At 40.7% G+C, this 20,828-nt stretch overlaps 2 protein-coding genes and 2 non-coding genes across 5 annotated transcripts in view; 3 read left to right on the top strand and 1 right to left on the bottom strand.

Moving 5' to 3' along the window:
• Cog4 (component of oligomeric golgi complex 4) overlaps positions 1 to 905 on the bottom strand; it is a 36,206-nt gene extending 35,301 nt beyond the window's left edge. Inside the window, exon 1 of the mRNA XM_057753327.1 lies at positions 722 to 905. Within this exon, the coding sequence (XP_057609310.1) occupies positions 722 to 877 (156 nt within the window). The 5' untranslated portion in view covers positions 878 to 905. The remainder of the gene's footprint in view (positions 1 to 721) is intronic.
• A 229-nt stretch (positions 906 to 1,134) lies between these two features.
• The window catches only part of Sf3b3 (splicing factor 3b subunit 3), a 41,317-nt gene continuing 21,623 nt past the window's right edge, over positions 1,135 to 20,828 (top strand). The window contains exons 1-11 of one of the 2 annotated variants that reach the window (XM_057753772.1): positions 1,135 to 1,366; positions 3,728 to 3,868; positions 5,100 to 5,426; positions 6,134 to 6,306; positions 7,205 to 7,346; positions 9,577 to 9,689; positions 11,152 to 11,289; positions 12,138 to 12,241; positions 13,989 to 14,154; positions 15,618 to 15,713; positions 17,598 to 17,670. In XM_057753772.1, the coding sequence (XP_057609755.1) occupies positions 3,799 to 3,868; positions 5,100 to 5,426; positions 6,134 to 6,306; positions 7,205 to 7,346; positions 9,577 to 9,689; positions 11,152 to 11,289; positions 12,138 to 12,241; positions 13,989 to 14,154; positions 15,618 to 15,713; positions 17,598 to 17,670 (1,402 nt within the window). In that variant the 5' untranslated portion in view covers positions 1,135 to 1,366; positions 3,728 to 3,798. Of the gene's footprint in view, positions 1,381 to 3,727; positions 3,869 to 5,099; positions 5,427 to 6,133; positions 6,307 to 7,204; positions 7,347 to 9,576; positions 9,690 to 11,151; positions 11,290 to 12,137; positions 12,242 to 13,988; positions 14,155 to 15,617; positions 15,714 to 17,597; positions 17,671 to 20,828 lie in introns of both variants that reach the window. The other variant, XM_057753774.1, reaches the window with a different exon arrangement.
• Positions 5,733 to 5,809, top strand: LOC130864240 (small nucleolar RNA SNORD111). Its single transcript, XR_009055934.1, has one exon. It is a non-coding gene; the product is annotated as a small nucleolar RNA SNORD111 (small nucleolar RNA).
• Positions 10,855 to 10,942, top strand: LOC130864239 (small nucleolar RNA SNORD111). Its single transcript, XR_009055933.1, has one exon. It is a non-coding gene; the product is annotated as a small nucleolar RNA SNORD111 (small nucleolar RNA).

The raw sequence follows: 20,828 nt of genomic DNA, 5'->3' as shown, positions 1-20,828 counted from the left end.
AGCTTGCCTACAATTCCAGCAGTGTAACAGGATGCCACAGGAAGGTAGCAAATCTGAAGACAGTCTGGGCAAAAATGAGGCCTTCTCAAAATAAGAAAATGTCCAATCTCCTACAAAGCTCGGCAATTACTGAAAGGCTGGAATTACACACACAATCATTCTCTACAAAACATTTTCTTAAAACTTCAAGTTAATTTGCAGTAACTTCTCCCTTACATGAGTCGAGAAGAAACTTTCATTTCTTTTCACTTCCCAGGCTAAAGCGATTCTTAGTTTGAAAAGCAAATAAAAAATGTATGTGCCGGGCGGTGGTGGCGCACGCCTTTAATCCCAGCACTCGGGAGGGAGAGGCAGGCGGATTTCTGTGAGTTCGAGGCCAGCCTGGTCTACAAGAGCTAGTTCCAGGACAGGAACCAAAGCTACAGAGAAACCCTGTCTCGAAAAACCAAAAAAAAAAAAAAAAAAAAAAGTATGTACGTATAGATAAATAGCACACGCCACTTCCAACGTTACTCGTCAGGGAAATCAATACCGGGGCAGACCAAGAAAGAAGATAGTCCAGGAAAACAGGCTAAATAAGCTTGAATTGACAGGTGTCCCCAAATGCCCGACTACACTAGAGCGTCTCGGAGGTGTTAGCTTCCCCTGGTAAAGAGAATGACGCCTCGGATGTCCTGTGCCGCCGGATTCCTCCAGAAAAAAAGGAGGATCAGCGCCCCACCTCCTCGCTGCAGAGTCGTTCGTACACATCTTCCAGCTCCGGCAGCTCTGTCAGAGAGCGAATGAGCTCGGTGGAGATTTCGGAGCAGCGACCTCCTCCCACCCCCTCCGGTGGCGGAGGCGCTGACAACTTCGGAGGGGATTCTAGATCCGACATCTTGGTTTCTGTTGGGCGCTTTCGGGATCGCGAGGTCCCCTCTGCGTTGGCGCGGTGACCTTTGGGCTGTCCACAGAAATGCCCGATCAACGAATTTGAAGTCTAGTTTTAAAATTAATTTTCTATTCTACAGCAAATTCACTGTAATGTGTAATATTTAAATAACTTAAAAGGCCGAAGGCGCTCGATGAAAAGCATTTTAAAATTTCGCATATTTATCAGGCGGAGGCTGGATTCCTTTTCCCGTCGCGCGCCACCCGAAGGCCCGTCTTGAGGGCTAATGGCGGACGCCGGCGCGTTAGCCCTCGCTGTGGTTTAGGCCTTGAAGGACTTCAGCATCCATCGGATACCGACGCCATCCTTCTTCCAGCAGGCTAGGAAAGCGGCCTGGCAACTTCTCTGTCGCAGAAGAAGCGGGAGGCGTCACGCGAGAGAGCTGCTCGGCGCTCTGGCGGGCGTCGCAGAGCCCTTTTAGGCCAGAGAGATTCGGTAGGCGTGAGGAGGTTAGGAAAACGCTTGCGGTGCGCAAATGGTTTTCTGGGCGCAGAGTAGGGACGAGTCCTTCGAGAACACGGCTCGCACGTCTCTTTCCAGCCCGCGGGGAGGTTGAGGCTGTGTTCTCGGGGGATGGGAGGCCCGAGCGGGGACAGTGAGACCCAGGGAGGAGTCGGCCCCTAACGCGAAGGTCAAAGAACTCAGCTTGCTCAAAAGCTGTAAACAACAGAAACAGTCTTTGGGTCCGAGAATGTGGCTTGAACTTGGTTTTGTCTTCTGAACCTGTTTTTTTTTTCCTGCTTAAAAAAGAAAATAAAGGTCAATAATGTCTGCCCGAAGATTGCAAGAGGTGATCTTGGAACCGGAGAAATCGGGCTTCCTAGGCTGGGGGAGGGGCGGGGAGGGGAAGCTTTCCCAGGGTTGGCGGTTAAAGTCTCCTGCTATTTAGTAGTGGAGTACTCCTGTGCTGTTCCTCCAGGGTGTACCCTTCCGTATGGTAGGAAACCCGTTTGGTTTAGTTGTTGGTTGAGTGAATAGGCGTTTATTTTAATCGCCCATCTGAAGTGTAACCACAAGGCCAGGGGTTTCCTTCCCATCGCCACGAACACAAAAATCTCAAATATAGAGCCTTAGGAGATGCAAGTGAAGACTTGACCAAGATACCCGTTTTTATCTGTTTAAAACAAATGTCCAATCACTTTGGCTGCTTATGGTGCCACTGAAAGTCAGTTTGGAAGTACCAAAATTTAACAATTTAAAATTTTAAATCCCGCTATCTGCCAGTTCCACTTTTGGGAAAAAATATTAGCGGTATGCTTATAAATCTGTATGTGTAGTATTAGCAGTTTGGCTAATTGAATTATAATGTAACCATTGAATATATAGCACCCTTTATTGGTGACTCAATAATTTATAGAGAACTAGCAGCATAGTGAGTATATCTAGTACCCAACCTTTGGTTAAACAGAGGGCGCAAAATGGCACAAATGTGTGTTCTTTTTCTTTTTTTTTTTTTTAAAGATTTATTTATTTATTGTATACACAGTGTTCAGCCTCCATGTATGCCCTCAGGCCAGAAGAGGGCACCAGATCTCTTTACAGATGATTGTGAGCCACCATGTGGTTGCTGGGAATTGAACTCAGGACCTCTGGAAGAGCAGTCAGTGCTCTTAACCTCTGAGCCATCTCTCCAGCCCACAAATGTGTGTTCTTGAATTTTTCTACACATATATAAGCATATGGGAAGATAAAGTTGGAAAGATTTATTCCCAAAAGAATTGGATCGTTGGGAAATGTATCTGAAGTTTTTACTGGGCATTTGAGTTTTAAATGATGTGAACTACAGTTAACCATAAGTTTTCATTTTGTCTGGGGGGCTGGAGAGATGGCTCAGCGGTTAAGAGCATTGCCTGCTCTTGGCCCTGAGTTCAAATCCCAGCAACCACATGGTGGGTCACAACCATCTGTAATGAGGTCTGGTGCCCTCTTCTGGTCTACAGGCAGAATATTGTATACATAATAAATAAAATGAATAAAAAAGAAAAGTTTTCATTTGTCTGACAAAAAAATATAGGCATGTTGCGTTAATTGAACAAGTTCTAGTTCCTGACGCTTCACTCTGTATGTTGGGCAATGAATGTAATTTTTGAGCTTTAGTTTCCTTGACCATAGTTTGTTTTTGTTGTTGCTTTTTTGTATTGGCTTAGGCTGGCCACTGAACTTGTAGTAATTCTTCTGACTCCCCAGGGCTAGGATTATAAAAGAGAGCCATGATGCCTGCCTGGCTATTTATTTACTTATTCCTCCTTAAACTGTTGCTGGGTGTATATGTGCAAACCTTTAATCTCGGTACCTGGGGGGTGGGGGGGGAATTTCTCGGTTCCAGAACAACCGTAACTACATGATGAGTCCTTGTCTCCTGAAAAAAGAAAAACCTAAGGCAGGGTATTGCAGTGTTGTCCATTCTGGCATTTTCTGTGTAACTCATAGCTCAGATTGGTTTTAAACTTGCAGATATCCTCCTGCTTCAGTCTCTCGGCACTCAGCATGCAGGGTCATGCCAATATGTAGGCTTCGTAAGACTCTGAGATGAAGAGTAAAGGTAGTGTACTAGAATGGTGCCTGGATAAAAATGATGCTGTGTCTGTCTTTCCCCTTGAGGATGCACCCCAGGGTCTCATGCGTGCTAAGCAAAGATTTCTAACAATGAGCTCCATCCCAGCCTGAAAAGGCTCTCCCAGTGATAAATGTCGTGCTCTGCTGGGTCTCTCTTCATCTGTCTTCAACCAGACATCCCCATGCAGAAGTTCTTTTAAAAACAGTAATGTTTCTGTTTGTTTTTTTTTTAATCTGTAGCCTACTTTGACTTGATACTGTTGGTATAGCCAAGACTCGAAGTACTGAGTGTCTCAGTTTTGCTTGTCACCATGTTTCTGTACAACTTGACCTTACAGCGGGCCACTGGCATCAGTTTTGCCATCCATGGCAACTTCTCTGGTAAGTTCTCTAGGTGTTAACTTTGTGAACTGAGAGAGAGTGCAGAGTGCTTTTGTTGAGGAAATGTTTTCCATTTATAAAAAACATTTGTGGAGTTTGTTAAATTATGGTGTATTATCTGTTACCTAATTTCAGGTGCATTTCTTTCCAGTTAATTATTCTAAGTATAGGTGCATATCTCTTCCCAGGTTGTGTATTGTTGTAAGGCATAAGCTGTATAAATCATAAAGTCATGGTTCCCCCATCGCCACCCCCTGACAGTCTCACTGTAGTCCTAGATGGCCTCCTGCCTTAGCCTCCCAGAGCTGGGATTACAGTTCTTAATCTGGAGTTTGACATCAGAGTTTTCAAAAGAACATCTTAACTGAGTGTGATAGTTCATGCCTATAGCCCTAGCACTTAGGAGACTGGGCTACTATGAACATGAGTTTGAGACTAGCCTAAGTTAAGATAAATAGTGTCGTCCCCTCCCCCCTTTTTTTTCTTTTTTGCTTGCCTTTTGTTTTTCAGAACAGGGTTTCTTTCTGTAACTTTGATTGTTCCAGAACTAACTCTGTAGACCATGCTGACCTTGAATTCACAGAGATCTGCCTCCCTCTGCCTCTTGAGTGCTGAGGTTAAAGGCGCATGTTGCCACCACCACCAAGCTAAGATACATAGTCTTAAGAAAAAATTAGAACTAGTGAGATAGTTTATCCAGTGAAAGTACTTGTTGCTCAAACCTGACAACTAAGAGTTATAGGTAAGATACTTGCTATGCGAACATAATGATCTGAGTCCATGCAGGACCATGATTATTGGCAACAGGTACTTCCCAGTTGTGTATATTGGTGACCAATTTTAGGAAAATAAGGTAGTTCTGGTTTTTACTTATGTAACCCTTTATAAAAAGCTTTCTTGATAATTACTTTGGTTAGGTCAGTTTTGGGAAACTACCTTTTATTGTTTTGGTTTTTTTGAGAAAGGGTTTCTCTGTCTCAAAAGCTTTTGTTAGAGCTTGCCCTGGAACTTGCTCTGTAGACCAGGCTGGCCTCCAACTCACAGAGGTCCACCTGTCTCTGCCTTCCAAATACTGGGATTAAAGGCGTGTAACACCACTGCCCAGCGGAAAGTACCTTTTCAAAATATAGATTCCGTCAACTAATTTAATTCCATTTGCCCTTTCTATCCATCCTGCTTATTTTGGGGGCTTATTCTGGGTGTTTATGATCTTTATCTTTTGGTGATTTAGGAACCAAACAACAGGAAATTGTTGTTTCTCGTGGGAAGATTTTGGAGTTACTTCGCCCAGACCCTAATACCGGCAAAGTACATACCCTCCTCACTGTGGAAGTTTTTGGTGTTATTCGGTCACTTATGGCCTTTAGGCTAACAGGTGGCACTAAAGACTACATTGTAGTTGGTAGTGACTCGGGCCGAATCGTTATCTTGGAATACCAGCCATCTAAGAATATGTTTGAGAAAATTCACCAAGAAACTTTTGGCAAAAGTGGATGTCGCCGTATTGTTCCTGGCCAGTTCTTAGCTGTGGATCCCAAAGGGAGAGCTGTTATGATTAGTGAGTGACTTACTTTATTTGCTCTTGAGTGCTTCTCTGATTTTTTGTGTGTGTGTGTGTGCGTGCGCGTGTGTGCTCAGTATACTATATATGATACGCTACGATCTTCGCAGTGTTTTAGTCTATCACTAATGTGCTAACATTTGGCATTACATTTGTATTCTGTTTAATTTTGTTAAAGGTTTCCTTTTAAAATAGTAGGAAAGTCATAAAGTAATTTTTATATAGTTGGAAAAAAATAATTCTTCTGCAGCAAAGGCTGGGGTGAAAGGATCTTAGTTATGTCGTCAGTGTGGTTGCTTTCTTCAGCCTGAAGTGATGATTCACATTCATGTCTCTTCTCTGATGAGTTATTGAAGGAAACTGTGTATCTGATCAGGCCTCTAGAAGGCAACCCTTTGAACCACTAGGCCTAGTTCAAAGAAAAACTAACAAAAATATTACTTAGTATTGTGTTTCTCAGTGTTCTTAAGTCCAGAGCACCTTAAAACTTTGAAGAATTAGAGGAATATTAAGATTTTTTTTCTTAGAAAGAAGGAAGGGATTGTAATGATTTTTTTTTGGTCTGCTAACAATAGAGAGCTGTACGCTACTTGTACAGTTAGTGATAACTGTTAATCTTATTTTAAAAGAATAGCATTGTGCATATCTAAGGTTCTTTATTCATCAAGTGGAAATCCGGTGTGTTTCATCTCCTTCAACTATAGGTGCAATTGAGAAGCAAAAGTTGGTATATATCTTGAACAGAGATGCTGCAGCTCGACTTACCATTTCATCTCCCCTGGAGGCCCACAAAGCGAACACTCTAGTATATCATGTGGTTGGAGTAGATGTGGGTTTTGAAAATCCTATGTTTGCTTGTTTGGAAATGGATTATGAGGTACTGAAGACTGTCTCTCCCTCTTTCTTTTAATTCATCTCAATTTTTGTGTGTGTGTAAAATAATTACTTTCATTGTGTGGACATAGGTCTTTTTTTTTTTTTTTTTTTTTTTTTTGGTTTTTCGAGATAGGGTTTCTCTGTGGCTTTGGAGCCTGTCCTGGAACTAGCTCTTGTAGACCAGGCTGGTCTCGAACTCACAGAGATCCGCCTACCTCTGCCTCCCAAGTGCTGGGATTAAAGGCGTGGGCCACCACCGCCCGGCGTGGACATAGGTCTTAAAGCCTTCTTTGTTACTATTTAAATTTTTTTCTCAAATCATTCCGGGGCGGGAGGGGGAGGAGTTTTGAGGTAGGTTTCTCTCTGTAGCTTTGGAATCTGTCCTGAAACTTGCTCTGTAGACCAGGCTGGCCTCAAACTCAAAGTGGTCTGCCTGCCTCTACCTTCTGAGTGCTGGGATTAAAGGTGTGCACCATCACCACCCGCACGGCTCTTAAATTATTTTTTTCTGGCCGGTCTTTTTCACATTAAAATGCTTTACTGAAAACCTTCAAAATGTTTGCACTTGACTATGTCATATCCTTTGCTGTGATTTAAGTGACGGACTGTGGACTGAGATATTTATTGGGAGGAGCTGCATGAGAGATACAAAGTTCTATTTGATGTATTTTTAAGAAGGGGAGTAGTGAAAGGCAAAGTATACTAACTACCCTTTGCTCTGGACAGAAAGCAGCATCCTCTAGTAGTGGCATCCCTGGATATAGAATAGAGATTGGTGTCCTTGTAGCTTTACCATTTGTATAGTAGCATGAACTTTGTCAAACTGTTAGGAATCTGTGAAACTTTACCCTTTCTAAGTCTAAAATTTCCTGATTAGTCTTTGTGGCACTGTCCTACAGGAAGCAGACAATGATCCAACAGGAGAAGCAGCAGCTAACACCCAGCAGACACTCACTTTTTATGAATTAGACCTTGGTTTAAATCATGTGGTTCGAAAATACAGTGAACCTTTGGAGGAACACGGCAACTTCCTTATTACAGGTACTTTTCTCCAGTGCTTCTTTGTGCTTTAAAAAAAAAAAGTTACTTTATATGGGTGTTTTGCTTTTTTGTATGCCTATGGAGGCCTGAAGAAGATATTGGATCCCTATGAATTAGAGTTACAGATCATTGTGAGTCGCCATGTGAGTGCTGGGAATTGAATCCCAGTCTCTGGAAGAGAACCAGTGCTCTTAATTAACTGCTAAGCCATCTCTAGTCTGTTTTGTATCTTTTACTTGCTTCATTTTATGCCCAAACTCAATAAGTTTGACAACATAGGATTTGGGTCTTAATTTCCTATAGCAAATCTTAGCTTTGTATGTTTCTGTTCTGTTGTTTTTAGACAAGTTCTTATCCTTTAGTCTTGGTTAGATCATCCAAACTCACCAGGAACTTACGGCAGTTCTTGCCTCAGTTTCTAGTGTTGGAATTACAGATGTTGGCTACCATACCAAGTTTTATGGGTTCTTTCTTTTTTTTCTTTTTCTTTTTTTTTTTTTTGAGGCTAAATATTTTAAAGTGATTATAAAAAGAGAGAGGGAAAGAGAGACTGGGCACCATATATCTTTAATCCCAGCAGGGGATCTCTGAGTTGGAGGCCAGCCTGGTTGGCAGAATGAGTTCCAGGACAGCCAGGGCTACACAGAGAAACCCTGTCTGTAAAAACAAGCAAAAGGTGCTGTGCCAAGTATTTGAAGTATCTAACTCTTTGATTGGTAACTCTTACCTCTGAAGTATATAGACAAGTCAGTTTATGAATTTGAAAGTTTAGATGAAATACTCTGAAAAGCATTACTAATATTAATCTAAAGAGAAATTGGTGGTCCCCAAAGTGGCTTAACAAGGTGCTTGTCACCAAGCCTGAAGATCTGGGTTTGATTCTTGGAACTACAGCCTCTTTGGTAGGAGAGAACCTACTCCTATGGTTGGCCACTGACCTTCACATGAACACCTTTGTTCATGTCCATCTTCATGCTCAAACGTAACAGTTTTGTTTTCAGGTATTTATTTTTGTGTGTGAATATGCCTGTGTAAGTTACTGCACAAGGACCTAAGAGGATGTCATGGGCAGTTAATGAGCCACTGAACTTGGGTCTTCTGTATGTTTTTAGAGACAGGGTTTCTCTGTGTAGCTTTGGAGCCTGTCCTGGAACTCACTTTGTAGACCAGGCTGGCCTTGAACTCACAGAGATCCCCCTGTCTCTGCCTCGTGAGTTCTGGGATTAAAGGTGCCACCACCCGGCATACTTAGGTCCTCTTAACTGCAGAGCTAACCCTCAATTACCATTTATTTTTTACTGTTTTAAGAAAAAAATTTAGCCGTTGGTGATGATGCACACCTTTAATCCCAACACTTGGGAGGCAGAGACAGGCAGATCTCTATGAGTTCGAGGCCAGCCTGGTCTACAGAGTGAGTTCCAGGACAGATTCCAAAGCTCCAGAGAAAACCTGTCTCAAAAAAGCAGAAAGAAAGAATTTCACCAGGTATGGTGACATGCCTTTAGTCCAAGCACTTGAGAGACATAGGCAGTTGGATCTTACTGTATCTGAGGCCAGTCCTGGGCATATATAATGAACGAGATGCCTGTCTCAAAAAGAAAAAAAAACACAAAAATATATTTGTTCAGACAGGTAGTAAAATAATAAAAGCTATTTATTTAAAAAAACTGTAGGAGACTATATGGCTTTATGTGAGTATCAGAACCGAGGAAGGGGCCTGGAGGTGTGACTTAGCAGCTAAGATCATTGACAGCAACAGCACCCCCCACCACTGGGATATGAGATTACAGGGTGTGCTTTCACTTAAGTGGTCCTCTTATTGTATGGAAAGCACTTTGCCAACTGGACCCCAATTTTTTATTTATCTATTTAGTCTTTTGGAACTGTTTTATACCTCAGACTGGCTTCAAATCTTTCAGTGTAGATAAATCTTGAATCTTTGATTCATCGTTCTCCTAGGTGCTAGGATTATAGATGGAAACTATCATTTCTGGCTTTGTTTTAATACAGGTCAGACTAGCCCCAAACTCACTGTAACTGAAGGTTACTTGACTTTCGGTCCTCTTGCCTCCTCCACTAACAGTGAACATCAGGGGGAAGAAATATTTGGTTTGCTTGTCTTTTAGCTTCTGGCACTCAACCTCATCAGTGGGAAAGACAACAGTTAAATAAAAGCAGGTCAGAGTAGTTTACGTCACTGTTAAGCTTTTTTTATTTTTTCTTCTCACAGTTCCTGGAGGGTCAGATGGTCCAAGTGGGGTGCTGATCTGTTCTGAAAATTATATCACCTATAAGAACTTTGGTGACCAACCAGATATCCGATGTCCAATTCCCAGGAGACGGGTAAGATCTTTGTCATAGAGGAAAGATGTTGTTAGGAAGTGAATTACATTTTTATGATTACAGGATAGTTGCTTTCTCTCTCTTTTCCCCCGAGACAGAGTTTCTCTGTGTAGACCAGACTGGCCTCAAACTTACAGAGATCTACCTGCCTCTGCCTCCTGAGTGCTGGGATTAAAGATATGTCCTACCACCACTTGGCCTGACTCTCTTTTTTAATATTTTATGAGCATGTATGCCAAGGAGGTTGCAGGACAAACTTCAGGAGTCAGTTTTGGCCTTCCGTCATGTGGGCCTCAAAATTGAACTTGTGTTGTTAGGCTTAGCAAGCTTCACTGTCTGCTAAGCCATCTCACTGGCCCCTAGTATATCTTAAATTTATCTGTTGCCAAGTTTTAGTTATTTTTAGTTATTCGAAGAAATAAATGCTGCTTTTCTAAAATAGATATTTTTAAAAGATGAAATTACTATTTTGTTTATTATTATCTAACCCAGAGTAGGATCAAAACTTTCAATTTAGCTCAGGATAAACTTGTCTTTCTGTAATCCTTGTGCCCTTCCAAGTGACAGGATTATGGTCATGTGTTGCTGTGCCTCGTATATTCAGTTCTTGGACACAAAGCTTTGTGTGTGCTAGGTGAGCACTGCCTATTGAGCAAACTATCACTTTACTAGGGTGGTACCTGCCTGTTCACTTTATTGTGAGCTCACAGACTATGATGGTGGTCTTTGAGTTTTGTAATTACTCTTTCCTTTGCAATCTATTTATCCTATGAATACATTATCGATCTTATTCCTGCATCAGTTTTTACATTGTTTCCCCCTCAACTTTAAATAATCTATTTTTTAATATTGGCTCTAGGTTTAACCTAATAGGGTTTAATTAGTTGATCTATGTGGAAATCCATTAATTTCCTAAAAACCTAAGCAGAAACGTAACCTTGACTAAAAATAGTGAAATCAGCCTGTTGATCAGACATTTCCTGAGCATCTAATGGCCAGGACTTTGCTATAAAACTTCATATAGAGTTTGCTAGCAGAAATACTTTATGAGATGTTAACATTAAAAACTCAGAGCAACAGAATTTGGTACTGCATTGATCGGTTGGTGATGGGTGCCTCATGGCAGTGTGAATGAATGTAGTTTTTGTTTTTAAATTTTTGCTCACAGCCTGAAATGATGACTTTAATTTCATGTCTCTTCTCTGACATTTTTCTCTGGAGATGATTTTTGCCTTACTGATCTGATCAGGCTGCAGAATGGAATATTAGCTGTTTTTTTGGTTACTGGGCGTTTAGTATATGTTTCTAACAGACAAGTTGTTTTGTTTAGTTGGCAGCTACTGTGGTTAATATTTGTATGTTAGTACACATACAAATATGTGTACTTGAGTGTTAAAGTTCTGAATTCTAGAGTAAGGAGTACCTATTTCTAAGATGTTGGTTATATATTTGGCCTTGCTAGAATGACCTGGATGACCCTGAAAGAGGAATGATTTTTGTGTGCTCTGCTACCCATAAGACCAAGTCCATGTTCTTCTTTTTGGCCCAAACGGAGCAGGGAGATATCTTTAAGATTACTTTGGAGACAGATGAAGATATGGTAAGTAGACCATGGGTGGGGTGGGGAAATATGCATTTGTTGTAGTCTATTTTGATTTTTAATTTGAATATAATTTAAAACCATTGTCTAAAGTACTTGATATATATATGTATGTATGTAAGATTTACAAAGCTGCTTTGCACCTGAGTGAAAATAGAAAGTTGATACTCAATAAGTCGGAAAGAGGGCTTTTGCCTTGTCTTATTGGTCTTATTGCATCTTGATTTGTCCTATTTGGAGGCCTGCTCTTTTTTTGAAGAGGAAACAGAGGGGGGGTGAATCTGGGGAGATGGGAGGTGTTGGGGGTCTGGGAGAAGTGGAGGGAGGGGAAACTGGCTAGGATGTATGGTATGAGACAATCTATTTTTAATAGGAAGGAAAAGAAATACAGATAACTTAAAAAGTGGTTACTTTGGGGTTTGAATGTAAAATAGGTTTTCCCATTCTGGCTAACAAGTCTTGTAAAGCAGTAACAGTAATTTATATGAATAAGAGAAAACTCATGTCTTAGGAGTTAATAATATGTATGATCTTTTTTGACTTGGTCCTTAACAATGGGCAATTTTAGTTATCTAGATAGCCGTTTAGTTGGAAATTGGTATGGTTCGTAAAGGTTAGGTGCTCATTTTCTGTACCCTATAGGGTCAGTCTAAATTAACTTTGGCATTGAAACAGAAAGAACAGTAGACCATGTATAAGCAAATCAGCCTTGCAGGTCTAAGTTTTTATTTGTTCTCTTATGGTTTAGATACTGAGCATAGTGTTTTACGTAGTTCTGCTTGTGATGTATAATAGTGGGCTACTGTGTCCAAGCTGCACTTGCCTTTACACTAGTCTTTTTGCTCCAGGTAACTGAGATCCGCCTGAAGTATTTTGATACTGTGCCTGTTGCTGCTGCTATGTGTGTGCTTAAAACAGGCTTTCTTTTTGTGGCATCAGAATTTGGAAATCAGTAAGTAATGCTTTTATTGTCCCAGTTTACTTTGGTTGCCACAAATAGTAAAAGGGCGGTATGGTTTCAGGACTGGGGAGCTTTTCACAGAATAGTTAAGGTTTTTCTAAACAAGTATTGCTTTAATTTTCTTTCTTTTTTTTTTTTTTTTTTTTTTTTTTTGGTTTTTCGAGACAGGGTTTCTCTGTAGCTTTGGAGCCTGTCCTGGAACTCCCTTTGTAGACCAGGCTGGCCTCGAACTCAGAGATCCGCCTGACTCTGCCTCCCGAGTGCTGGGATTAAAGGCGTGCGCCACCACCACCCGGCTTGCTCTAATTTTCTATATGTACTATTTACATATAGAAAGCTTGAAGAGGGCATCTGGAACTTGAGTTCCATATGATTGTGAGTCGTCAAAATGTGAACACTGGGAACCAAAGTTAGGTCCTCTACAGGAACAGAAAAAAAAGGCTCTTAAACCACCTCTACCACCACCACCGAAGCATCCCTCCAGTCCCATTTTTGTGTTCGTTTTCTTGTTAGCTTCCTTTACTTCAGTGGCTTCAGTCACTGCCTCTGAGTATCTGTAAAAATATCTTTAGCTGAGTGTGTGGTGGTACATACCTAGACCCCAGCCCTTGGAAGGCTAAGGCAGAAGAATATCAAGTTCAAGTCCAACTTGGGCTACATCGTGAGATGATTGTCTCCAGAAAACTAAAAACCAGAGAGGTTTCCACAAATACTTCTTGTGCAGACCTAAACTTGAAGTTCACTAGTAACTTACACTTTCTGCGCACATCACCAATGTGCCGTTGTCAAGATTTTTTTGCTAATGATTAAAGAGCCATTTCTAGTAACTTGTGAGTTCTTAATTGATTTTTCCTCTACTGCTTTTTGTGGTTACAGTCTAAATTCTTTTGGGTTTCCTGCAAAAACCCAGTTTTTATAGCGCTGTCTCCACATCTCAGCCAGATAGGACAATCCTTAGTGATGTTTTTCCTAGGTCTTTGTAATAACAGTCTTTTTAATTTTTTTAAAAATTTATTTATTTATTATGTGTACAGCATTCCTTTCATGTGTGCCCGTATTTCCAGAAGGGGGCGCCAGGTCTCATTATAGATGGCTGTGAGCCACCATGTGGTTGTTGGGAATTGAACTCAAGACCTCTGGAAGAACAGTCAGTGCTCTTAACCACTGAGCCATCTCTCCAGCCCCTGTAATAACAATTTTTGATGGATCTTCATTGCCATATGGAAGAAATCTGAACTGTAGTTTCCAATTTAAAACCAGTATCTACAACTTAAATTACTTACATAAATGGCAAGGTCTTGCCAGTATCTCTTGTCATGTATACAAATACTTTACTAATTTAAGCTCAGTTTTCTCATAAAATGTAGATACTTTCTAGGAGTTTGTGCTATCTGACTTGTTTCCACTGGAAGTATGTATGGTTATATAGGCCAGGTGTCAATAATCAGGTTTCTTCCTCAAGGCTCTTTACCTTATTTTCTGGAACAAGGTCTTGCACTGAACCTGAAGTGCACTGATTTTGCATAGACTGGCTGGACGAAAGTTCCAGGAATCCGTGCCTGTCTCCTCAGCTCTGGGATTATAGATGGGTACTGCTGCATCCTGATTTTTATGTGGGTGTTGGTTGCGAATGAAGTTTTTCAGCTAAGTTTGTTAATCAAATCCAAGTATACCAAAATCTAACTATACTCAATCGTTTGCACATAACCTATGACAAAGTCTATTTGCTTTTCCCCAGTTATTTATATCAAATTGCTCATCTTGGAGATGATGATGAAGAACCTGAATTTTCATCTGCCATGCCACTAGAAGAAGGAGACACATTCTTCTTTCAGCCAAGACCACTCAAAAACCTTGTGCTGGTTGATGAATTGGACAGCCTCTCTCCCATTCTGTTTTGCCAGGTGTGGCCTTATTAAGTCACCTCTACATTGTGTCAGCCCATTATTAAAATGAAATGTAATCATTTAAAGTTTTTCTCAGATTGAATTGTAGTCTTAAGACTGTCTGTTGAATCACTGCTGTGGAAAACTGGTAGTTCAGGGTCTAAAACCTACCAGTCTGTGAGGGATGTTTTGAGACAGTCTGATTCTGTGTGAACTATTCTTTTTTTATTTTTTTTGGTTTTTCGAGACAGGGTTTCTCTGTGGCTTTGGAGCCTGTCCTGGAACTAGCTCTTGTAGACCAGGCTGGTCTCGAACTCACAGAGATCCGCCTGCCTCTGCCTCCCGAGTGCTGGGATTAAAGGCGTGCGCCACCACCGCCCAGCTGTGTGAACTATTCTTAACTCAAGTATAGTTGTGAACTCGCTGTCCTCCTGCCTTAGCTCCTGAGGACTGAGATTAGAGGTGTAAGCCTGCCTAATGGAGTAAGATTTGAGTTCAAGACTGTCCTTGGTGCAGTTACGTAGGAGTTAGCCATATCATAAGCACATATATAGATATGTAACTGATAATGTGTCTAATAAATTTTTGAAGTCATCGTTAGGGTAATTGGAACATCTGAGATTTCAGGTATAGGTTATATAACAATGCTTCATTTCACTCAGTGTCAAAGTTCCTGATTTCTGAACAAATTGCATGTGTTTTGTTTCTTTTTTTTTATCTGTTTTATTGTTTTGTTTTGTTTTTTTGTTTGTTTTTTCAAGACAGGGTTTCTCTGTGCATTCCTTGCTGTCTTTTGATTTTTTTTTTTTTTAGATTTATTTATTTATTATGTATTCAGTGTTCTGCCTGCATGTATCTCTGCAGGCCAGAAGAGGGCACCAAGTCTCATTACAGATGGTTGTGAGCCACCGTGTGGTTGCTGGGAATTGAACTCAGGACCTTTGGAAGAGCAGGCAAAGCTCTTAACCACTGAGCCATCTCTCCAGCTCCCCCTTGCTGTCTTTTGGAACTCACTCTGTAGACCAGGTTGGCACTATTACCTCAGAGGCCTGCCTGCTTCTTCCTGCCTCTGCCTCCAGAGTGCTGGTATTAAGTGCACTGCTACCACCTAACAATTTTTTTTTGTGGGATTTGTTTTCTTTTTTGTTGATCTGTTGGTTGTTTGTTTGATATAGAACACGGGGGGAGGGGGCAGCCAGGCGGTGGTGGCGCACGCCTTTAATCCCAGCACTTGGGAGGCAGAGGTAGGCGGATCTCTGTAAGTTCGAGGCCAGCCTGGTCTACAAGAGCTAGTTCCAGGGGAGGAACCAAAAGCTACGGAGAAACCCTGTCTCGAAAAAATAAAAAGAACACGGGGGGGGGGGCGTTTCTCTTTTTCCAGTCAGTAGCCCTTAATATAACTTTAAACTAGAGACTAGTTTGTCCTCTCATAGTCAGGTTTGAAAACTTAGTTTAATAGACATTTTCCCCTTGTTGTGCAGATAGCTGATCTGGCCAATGAAGACACTCCACAGCTGTATGTGGCCTGTGGTAGGGGACCCCGGTCATCTCTGAGAGTCTTAAGGCATGGACTTGAGGTAAGATGAATTTCTTGGTTCTCTTGATGGTGTTAAAGGAAGGCCAGCACAAAACATTATACAGACTTACTTCAATGAGGTCAAAGATAAACTACTGTTTCTGTGAACAAATATGTACGCTTTCTTGTCCCTGAAGTTCATGGAGTTTTACCTTTTCCTTAATAGAATGGTAACTCCAGGTTCACTACCTATGACATCTTGGTGGAAGAAAGTAATATTTTCTGTGATCATTTGAAGTTAGAGTTTGTGGTTGGCAAGCTAGGTCTTAAGAGGACTCATTGTCTATTTTCACCAATTTTTATTAAAGTATAACCAAGTTCAATGTTGTTGTTTTGGAAATCTGAAAATATTTTCACTGCCAAAATACTTCACTAAATCTTCAGTGGCCTTGATCAAATTTAGAAACAACATGTGTGCTTGCTTGACTTTCCTTTTTCTTTTTTTCTTCTCTTCCTGGCCTGGCCCTCATTCCTTTTTTTTTTTTTTTTTTTTTTTTTTTTTTTTTTTTTTTGGTTTGTTTTTAAGACAGGGTTTCTCTGTGTAGGCCTAGCTAGCTGTCCCGGAATTTGGTCATTAGGCCTGGCTGACCTCTGCCTCCTGAATGCTGGAACAACAACTAAACACAACCACTACCACCTGGCTTCCTTTGTTGTTTTTAAAGGTCTCACTGTAGCTAGGACTGACCACAGACAGCTGTCCAGTGATCCCAACTTGCATGCCAGAGCTGAAGTTCTCGATTATTTAATGCTCATTGGCTCCCTGTGAGGATCAGCTGCCCACTAATTCTTTCCACACAAAAGAAAATTTTGTGAAGTGTAAGATAAAAGACTCCAGAGTTGCTTTTTAATGCCTTGCCTTTTGTCCTTACAACTTTATAAACAGAGCTTTTGTTATATTTTGAAAATAGTTATAAATAGTTATTGCTTTGTTCCTTCTTGTATGTCTTTCTTTCTTTGACTATCGTCTTATTTGAATAAAAACCAAGTTTTTATTAGTTGAGTAGCATATTGGACATAAGTTTTACTCTGAAGTTTTTTGTGTGTGGGGTGCGTTTTGAGGCAGGGTTTCTCTGTCAAACAGTTCTGGCTGTCCTGGACTCAATCTATAGAGAGGTCCGCCTGTCTCTGCCTCCTGAGTGCTAGGATTAAAGTCGTAGCCATCACCACCTGGCACTGATGAAGTTCTTTTTTCTTACTGTTGTTCTTGGAAACTCAAAAGGTCATTGTCTTGTATTTTCTAGTTCTTCCTAGAAGATGTAGTTACATAACACAGTGCATTAAGCACTCTGTCTCTGGGTCACTTAAAAATATTTAATAAACTTAGAGTGACTTTACATAACAGAATCCCAAAGGTAATAAATACAGAGTTCATGTATGATCTATTGTTGACTCTCCTTATAAGGAGCATCACAGTGTAGTCGGAAAAAAACTGTACCGGACTGTTTGCTTTCTTTGAGCCACTTGTACCGTGATTGTTAGCCCATGGGTAAAACAGTATTTTTCCTAGTGTATGTGTGGCATTTGCATCTGTGAATAGATGTGATTTTTGTCTTGTGGAAGTTAGAGAAAGCAATAAAGTTACTGATTTAGATGGTTTCATTTATTTTCAGTGGTGCTTATCTTTTTTAAGAGTATAGACTTGGCAAATCCAAAGGAAGTATATAGTTTGGCTGTAAACCTGTACCCTTCTGTATGTTCCATAGCTTTTGGTTGTCTGTCATGGAGATTGCCAGTTTTGGGGTTTTAGGTTCCACAAAGTGGTCCAGTTCTTTACCTTACTGTACAGTGTGGAGCCTCTAGAGGCCTTTGGGATATTATTACCTAGCATAGTAAGTTGTAGAATTTCATGCTCACTGGATCTGTGGCTTGCCTGCTCTCCTTTTAGGTGTCAGAAATGGCTGTTTCTGAGCTCCCTGGTAACCCCAATGCTGTCTGGACAGTACGTCGGCACATTGAAGGTAAGTGTCCTTTTCCTCGTAGTCAAGATGGGACTTGGGAACCATTGCCATGGGAAACTTAGAAACTGCATGCATAATATGTCTATATCGCTTCATCTATTACCACAGAAACTTCTGGCACAACACCATAGTTTTTGAGGCTTCTTCTGGTCAGGGTACTTTCATTTACTGCTGCTCATTCTCAAAGTGGATAGAGAGGGTATAGAGTGGCTGTTTATGTTTTAGTTACAGCATAAACATTTCAGAATCATCAGTTGCCTGTGTGATTTTTGAATTTATAAAGCTCTGGTTTCACCTGTGTAAGAGGTATGTTCTAAGGGGAAAATTGTTTTCTCGTTGTACTTGAATTATGTTTTCATTGTGCTAAAATTACAGTGAACGTCAAGATTATAAAACCTATTAATTGGTCCGTTCTGCTCACCTAAAAATGTTTAGATTAATTGAGTGGAATCAATTTCAGAGTAGAAAAGGAGTCATGAAGGAGATGGAATCTGAGTTTTTTTTTTTAATTAAAAATGGTCACCTCAAAACTGAAAGTCTTGCACTTACTTGTATGGTACTCCAATGATAAGAATGTCTTATGACATTGAATTTCAGTCCCATAACAGAACTCTTGTCATGTTTCCTGTGGTTCCCTGTGGAGCAGGTTATTATTCTGAGACCTCATTTTCATCTTTTCTCTCAGGAATGTTGAACTAGTGAGATCTGGCCAGCAAACAAAGCTTTGGCTGGAAAACGGCTGTAATTCTGCCTGAGGTTTAGATGTTCTAGTTGAATGGAACAAGCTGGAGGGAAATGGGAAATGTGTAGGAGGGAAACGTTTTAGAATGTTACGTATTTTTTCTTTTTTTGTGGATTTTGTTCTCATAGTTGGAATCAATTGAAAGGGGAGTGTCATCAGGAAATTGATAGGCTTGTTTTAGCTGAGAAAGTGATTGAATATTTGGTTTGAAGATATTTCTACATTGAATGTAATTTCTATGTAGAGAAACTAGTTGTTGGTGGTCTTAATTTTGGTGGATTGTAATAAAAGGGTTCTAATAAATGTTATTTAGATTAGTTAAACTAGAAATATGCTTTGAGAGATCTGCTGCTTTTAAAGGTAGATCTCATTGTTTACTTAGGCTAGCCTAGAGCTTGTTGTGTCCCGAGTGGCCTTATATTCACAGTCCTTTCTCAGCTTCCTGAGTACAGTGATGGCAGGCATGTGCCCAGCTTCTAAATTTTAGATAGTTTTTGAAAGTTTTAGAGCAGATTTAGGTTTGCTGAATTTACTCCTCGTTTTTATGAAGAAAAGGCAGAAAATCTCAAGTGTTGACTCTAAAATCAATACATCTAAATAGCAGAAAATTATCTCCTGAATCCTAATTCAGTGCTTATTTTGACTAACTCTGGTGGGAGTCTATAGTATTGGTTTCTTGTGTGCTTTCATCTTGTAGTCATCTTTCAGAGTAATTAACGTAGAATTTCTGCCTTGTCATATCAAAGAGACTGGAGTAGTTCAGTGGTAATGCACTTGACAAGCATGCAGAGGGGTTTGAGGCCAGATCTATACTATAGAACCACCAAAAAATTAAAAAAGACAGGTATGCATCTCCTGTTTGCACTGATGTGAAAGGTATAAGCATGCTGGCAGGAGGGGTTATAGGACGGGAAAGAGGCTTATTTGAAGGTGAAGGAAGGATTCTAGAGAGAGAAATGTTCACCAACATAAGTGATGGGCAGTTTCTAGTGTGATGGAACTGGTAGTTGAAATTGATGTTCTCTTAAATATCCAAAAGCTAGGAAGCAACTATTTCCTGATCAGTTTTGCTTTTTACTGTACTTTGGGGCAATTACCCTCAAAAACATGTTAGGTTTCCTGGTCATTTTCTTTCCAGATATCCCACGTTACTACTGAGTGAGCATTCCTCTATCCACACGTGTTTCCGTCTTCAGGCAAATACTAACCTTGGCTGGTACTTGGTGATGTATACTACCAATACCAAGCCTTTTTTTCTCTTCCACAGGTGGCTGGTGAAGGTGCTGATTATCACAGGTGTGTACCTACTGCTAGGGTCTACTGTGGGATCTTATAGGGAAAAGGATGACCTGCACAGAATACTGAGGCTGCCCTAATGGTGTCTCTCAGAGGGAACTTTGCAGTTGGATCTCAGTGTGTATCGTAGTGACAGTCACCCATCTGCTCGCTTATATAAGCTGGTCTAAGGCATAAATAAGCCTCTCTTTTCCCCCAGAGTCTGAACAGTACATCTAGTTGGCTTTTATGAAACTGAAAGAATGTATAACTAGCAAAGCACTGGCTGGAGAGATGGCTCAGTGGTTAAGAGCATTGCCTACTCTTCCAAAGGTCATGAGTTCAGTTCCCGGCAACCACATGGTGGCTTACTAGCAAAACACAGCTTCAGTCTCTTTTAGAATTCTCCATTCTAGATGTATTGACTGAAAGAGTAGGACCTCAAGAAGTATGTGATGTGTCACAGTAAATTGAAGCAAGCAGAGCCAGGTGCTCTGAATATCAAATGAGAAGGAAATACAGAAGATTAGTCATCTACATTGTAGCTCTCTCTTGTTAACTTTTTGGAGAGGACTATTTGCAGAGTAGTTGATCATACAACAAGAAGAGTAAAGTGGGCCGGGCGGTGGTGGCGCACGCCTTTAATCCCAGCACTCGGGAGGCAGAGGCAGGCGGATCTCTGTGAGTTCGAGACCAGCCTGGTCTACAAGAGCTAGTTCCAGGACAGGCTCCAAAACCACAGAGAAACCCTGTCTCGAAAAAACCAAAAAAAAAAGAAGAGTAAAGTGTTTCCTCTCTATGCTGCTTGGTAGTACTCCAAAGGGGCAGCGGGGAGAGAGAGATTGAAGTATTGGGCATTAAGAGCTGTTTTCTTACCCTAAGAGATTCTTCCCTGAGACAGAAAAATAATTTTCGTGTAAGACTCATAACCTCTAGAAAAAGGATTTAATTTTTATAGTTCTTATATTATGCCTGAAGCATGTTGTTGTTTTTTTTTTCTAAATGTCAGCTTTTACCCGGTAATCTCCCTGAGAGTAAGAGTAATTAATCTGTTTCAGGACATTGCTGGAGAATGGAAATAGTAGAAGTTATGGGGTGCTTGGTATTTACTGGGAAATGGGTATTTTCAGGAAATCTGCAA

Source organism: Chionomys nivalis, chromosome 21 (genome assembly GCF_950005125.1).
Source record: "Chionomys nivalis chromosome 21, mChiNiv1.1, whole genome shotgun sequence".
NCBI lineage: Eukaryota > Metazoa > Chordata > Mammalia > Rodentia > Cricetidae > Chionomys > Chionomys nivalis.
The sequence above is the reverse complement of the archived record's forward strand: the minus strand, read 5'-3'. Positions and strand labels throughout refer to the sequence as shown.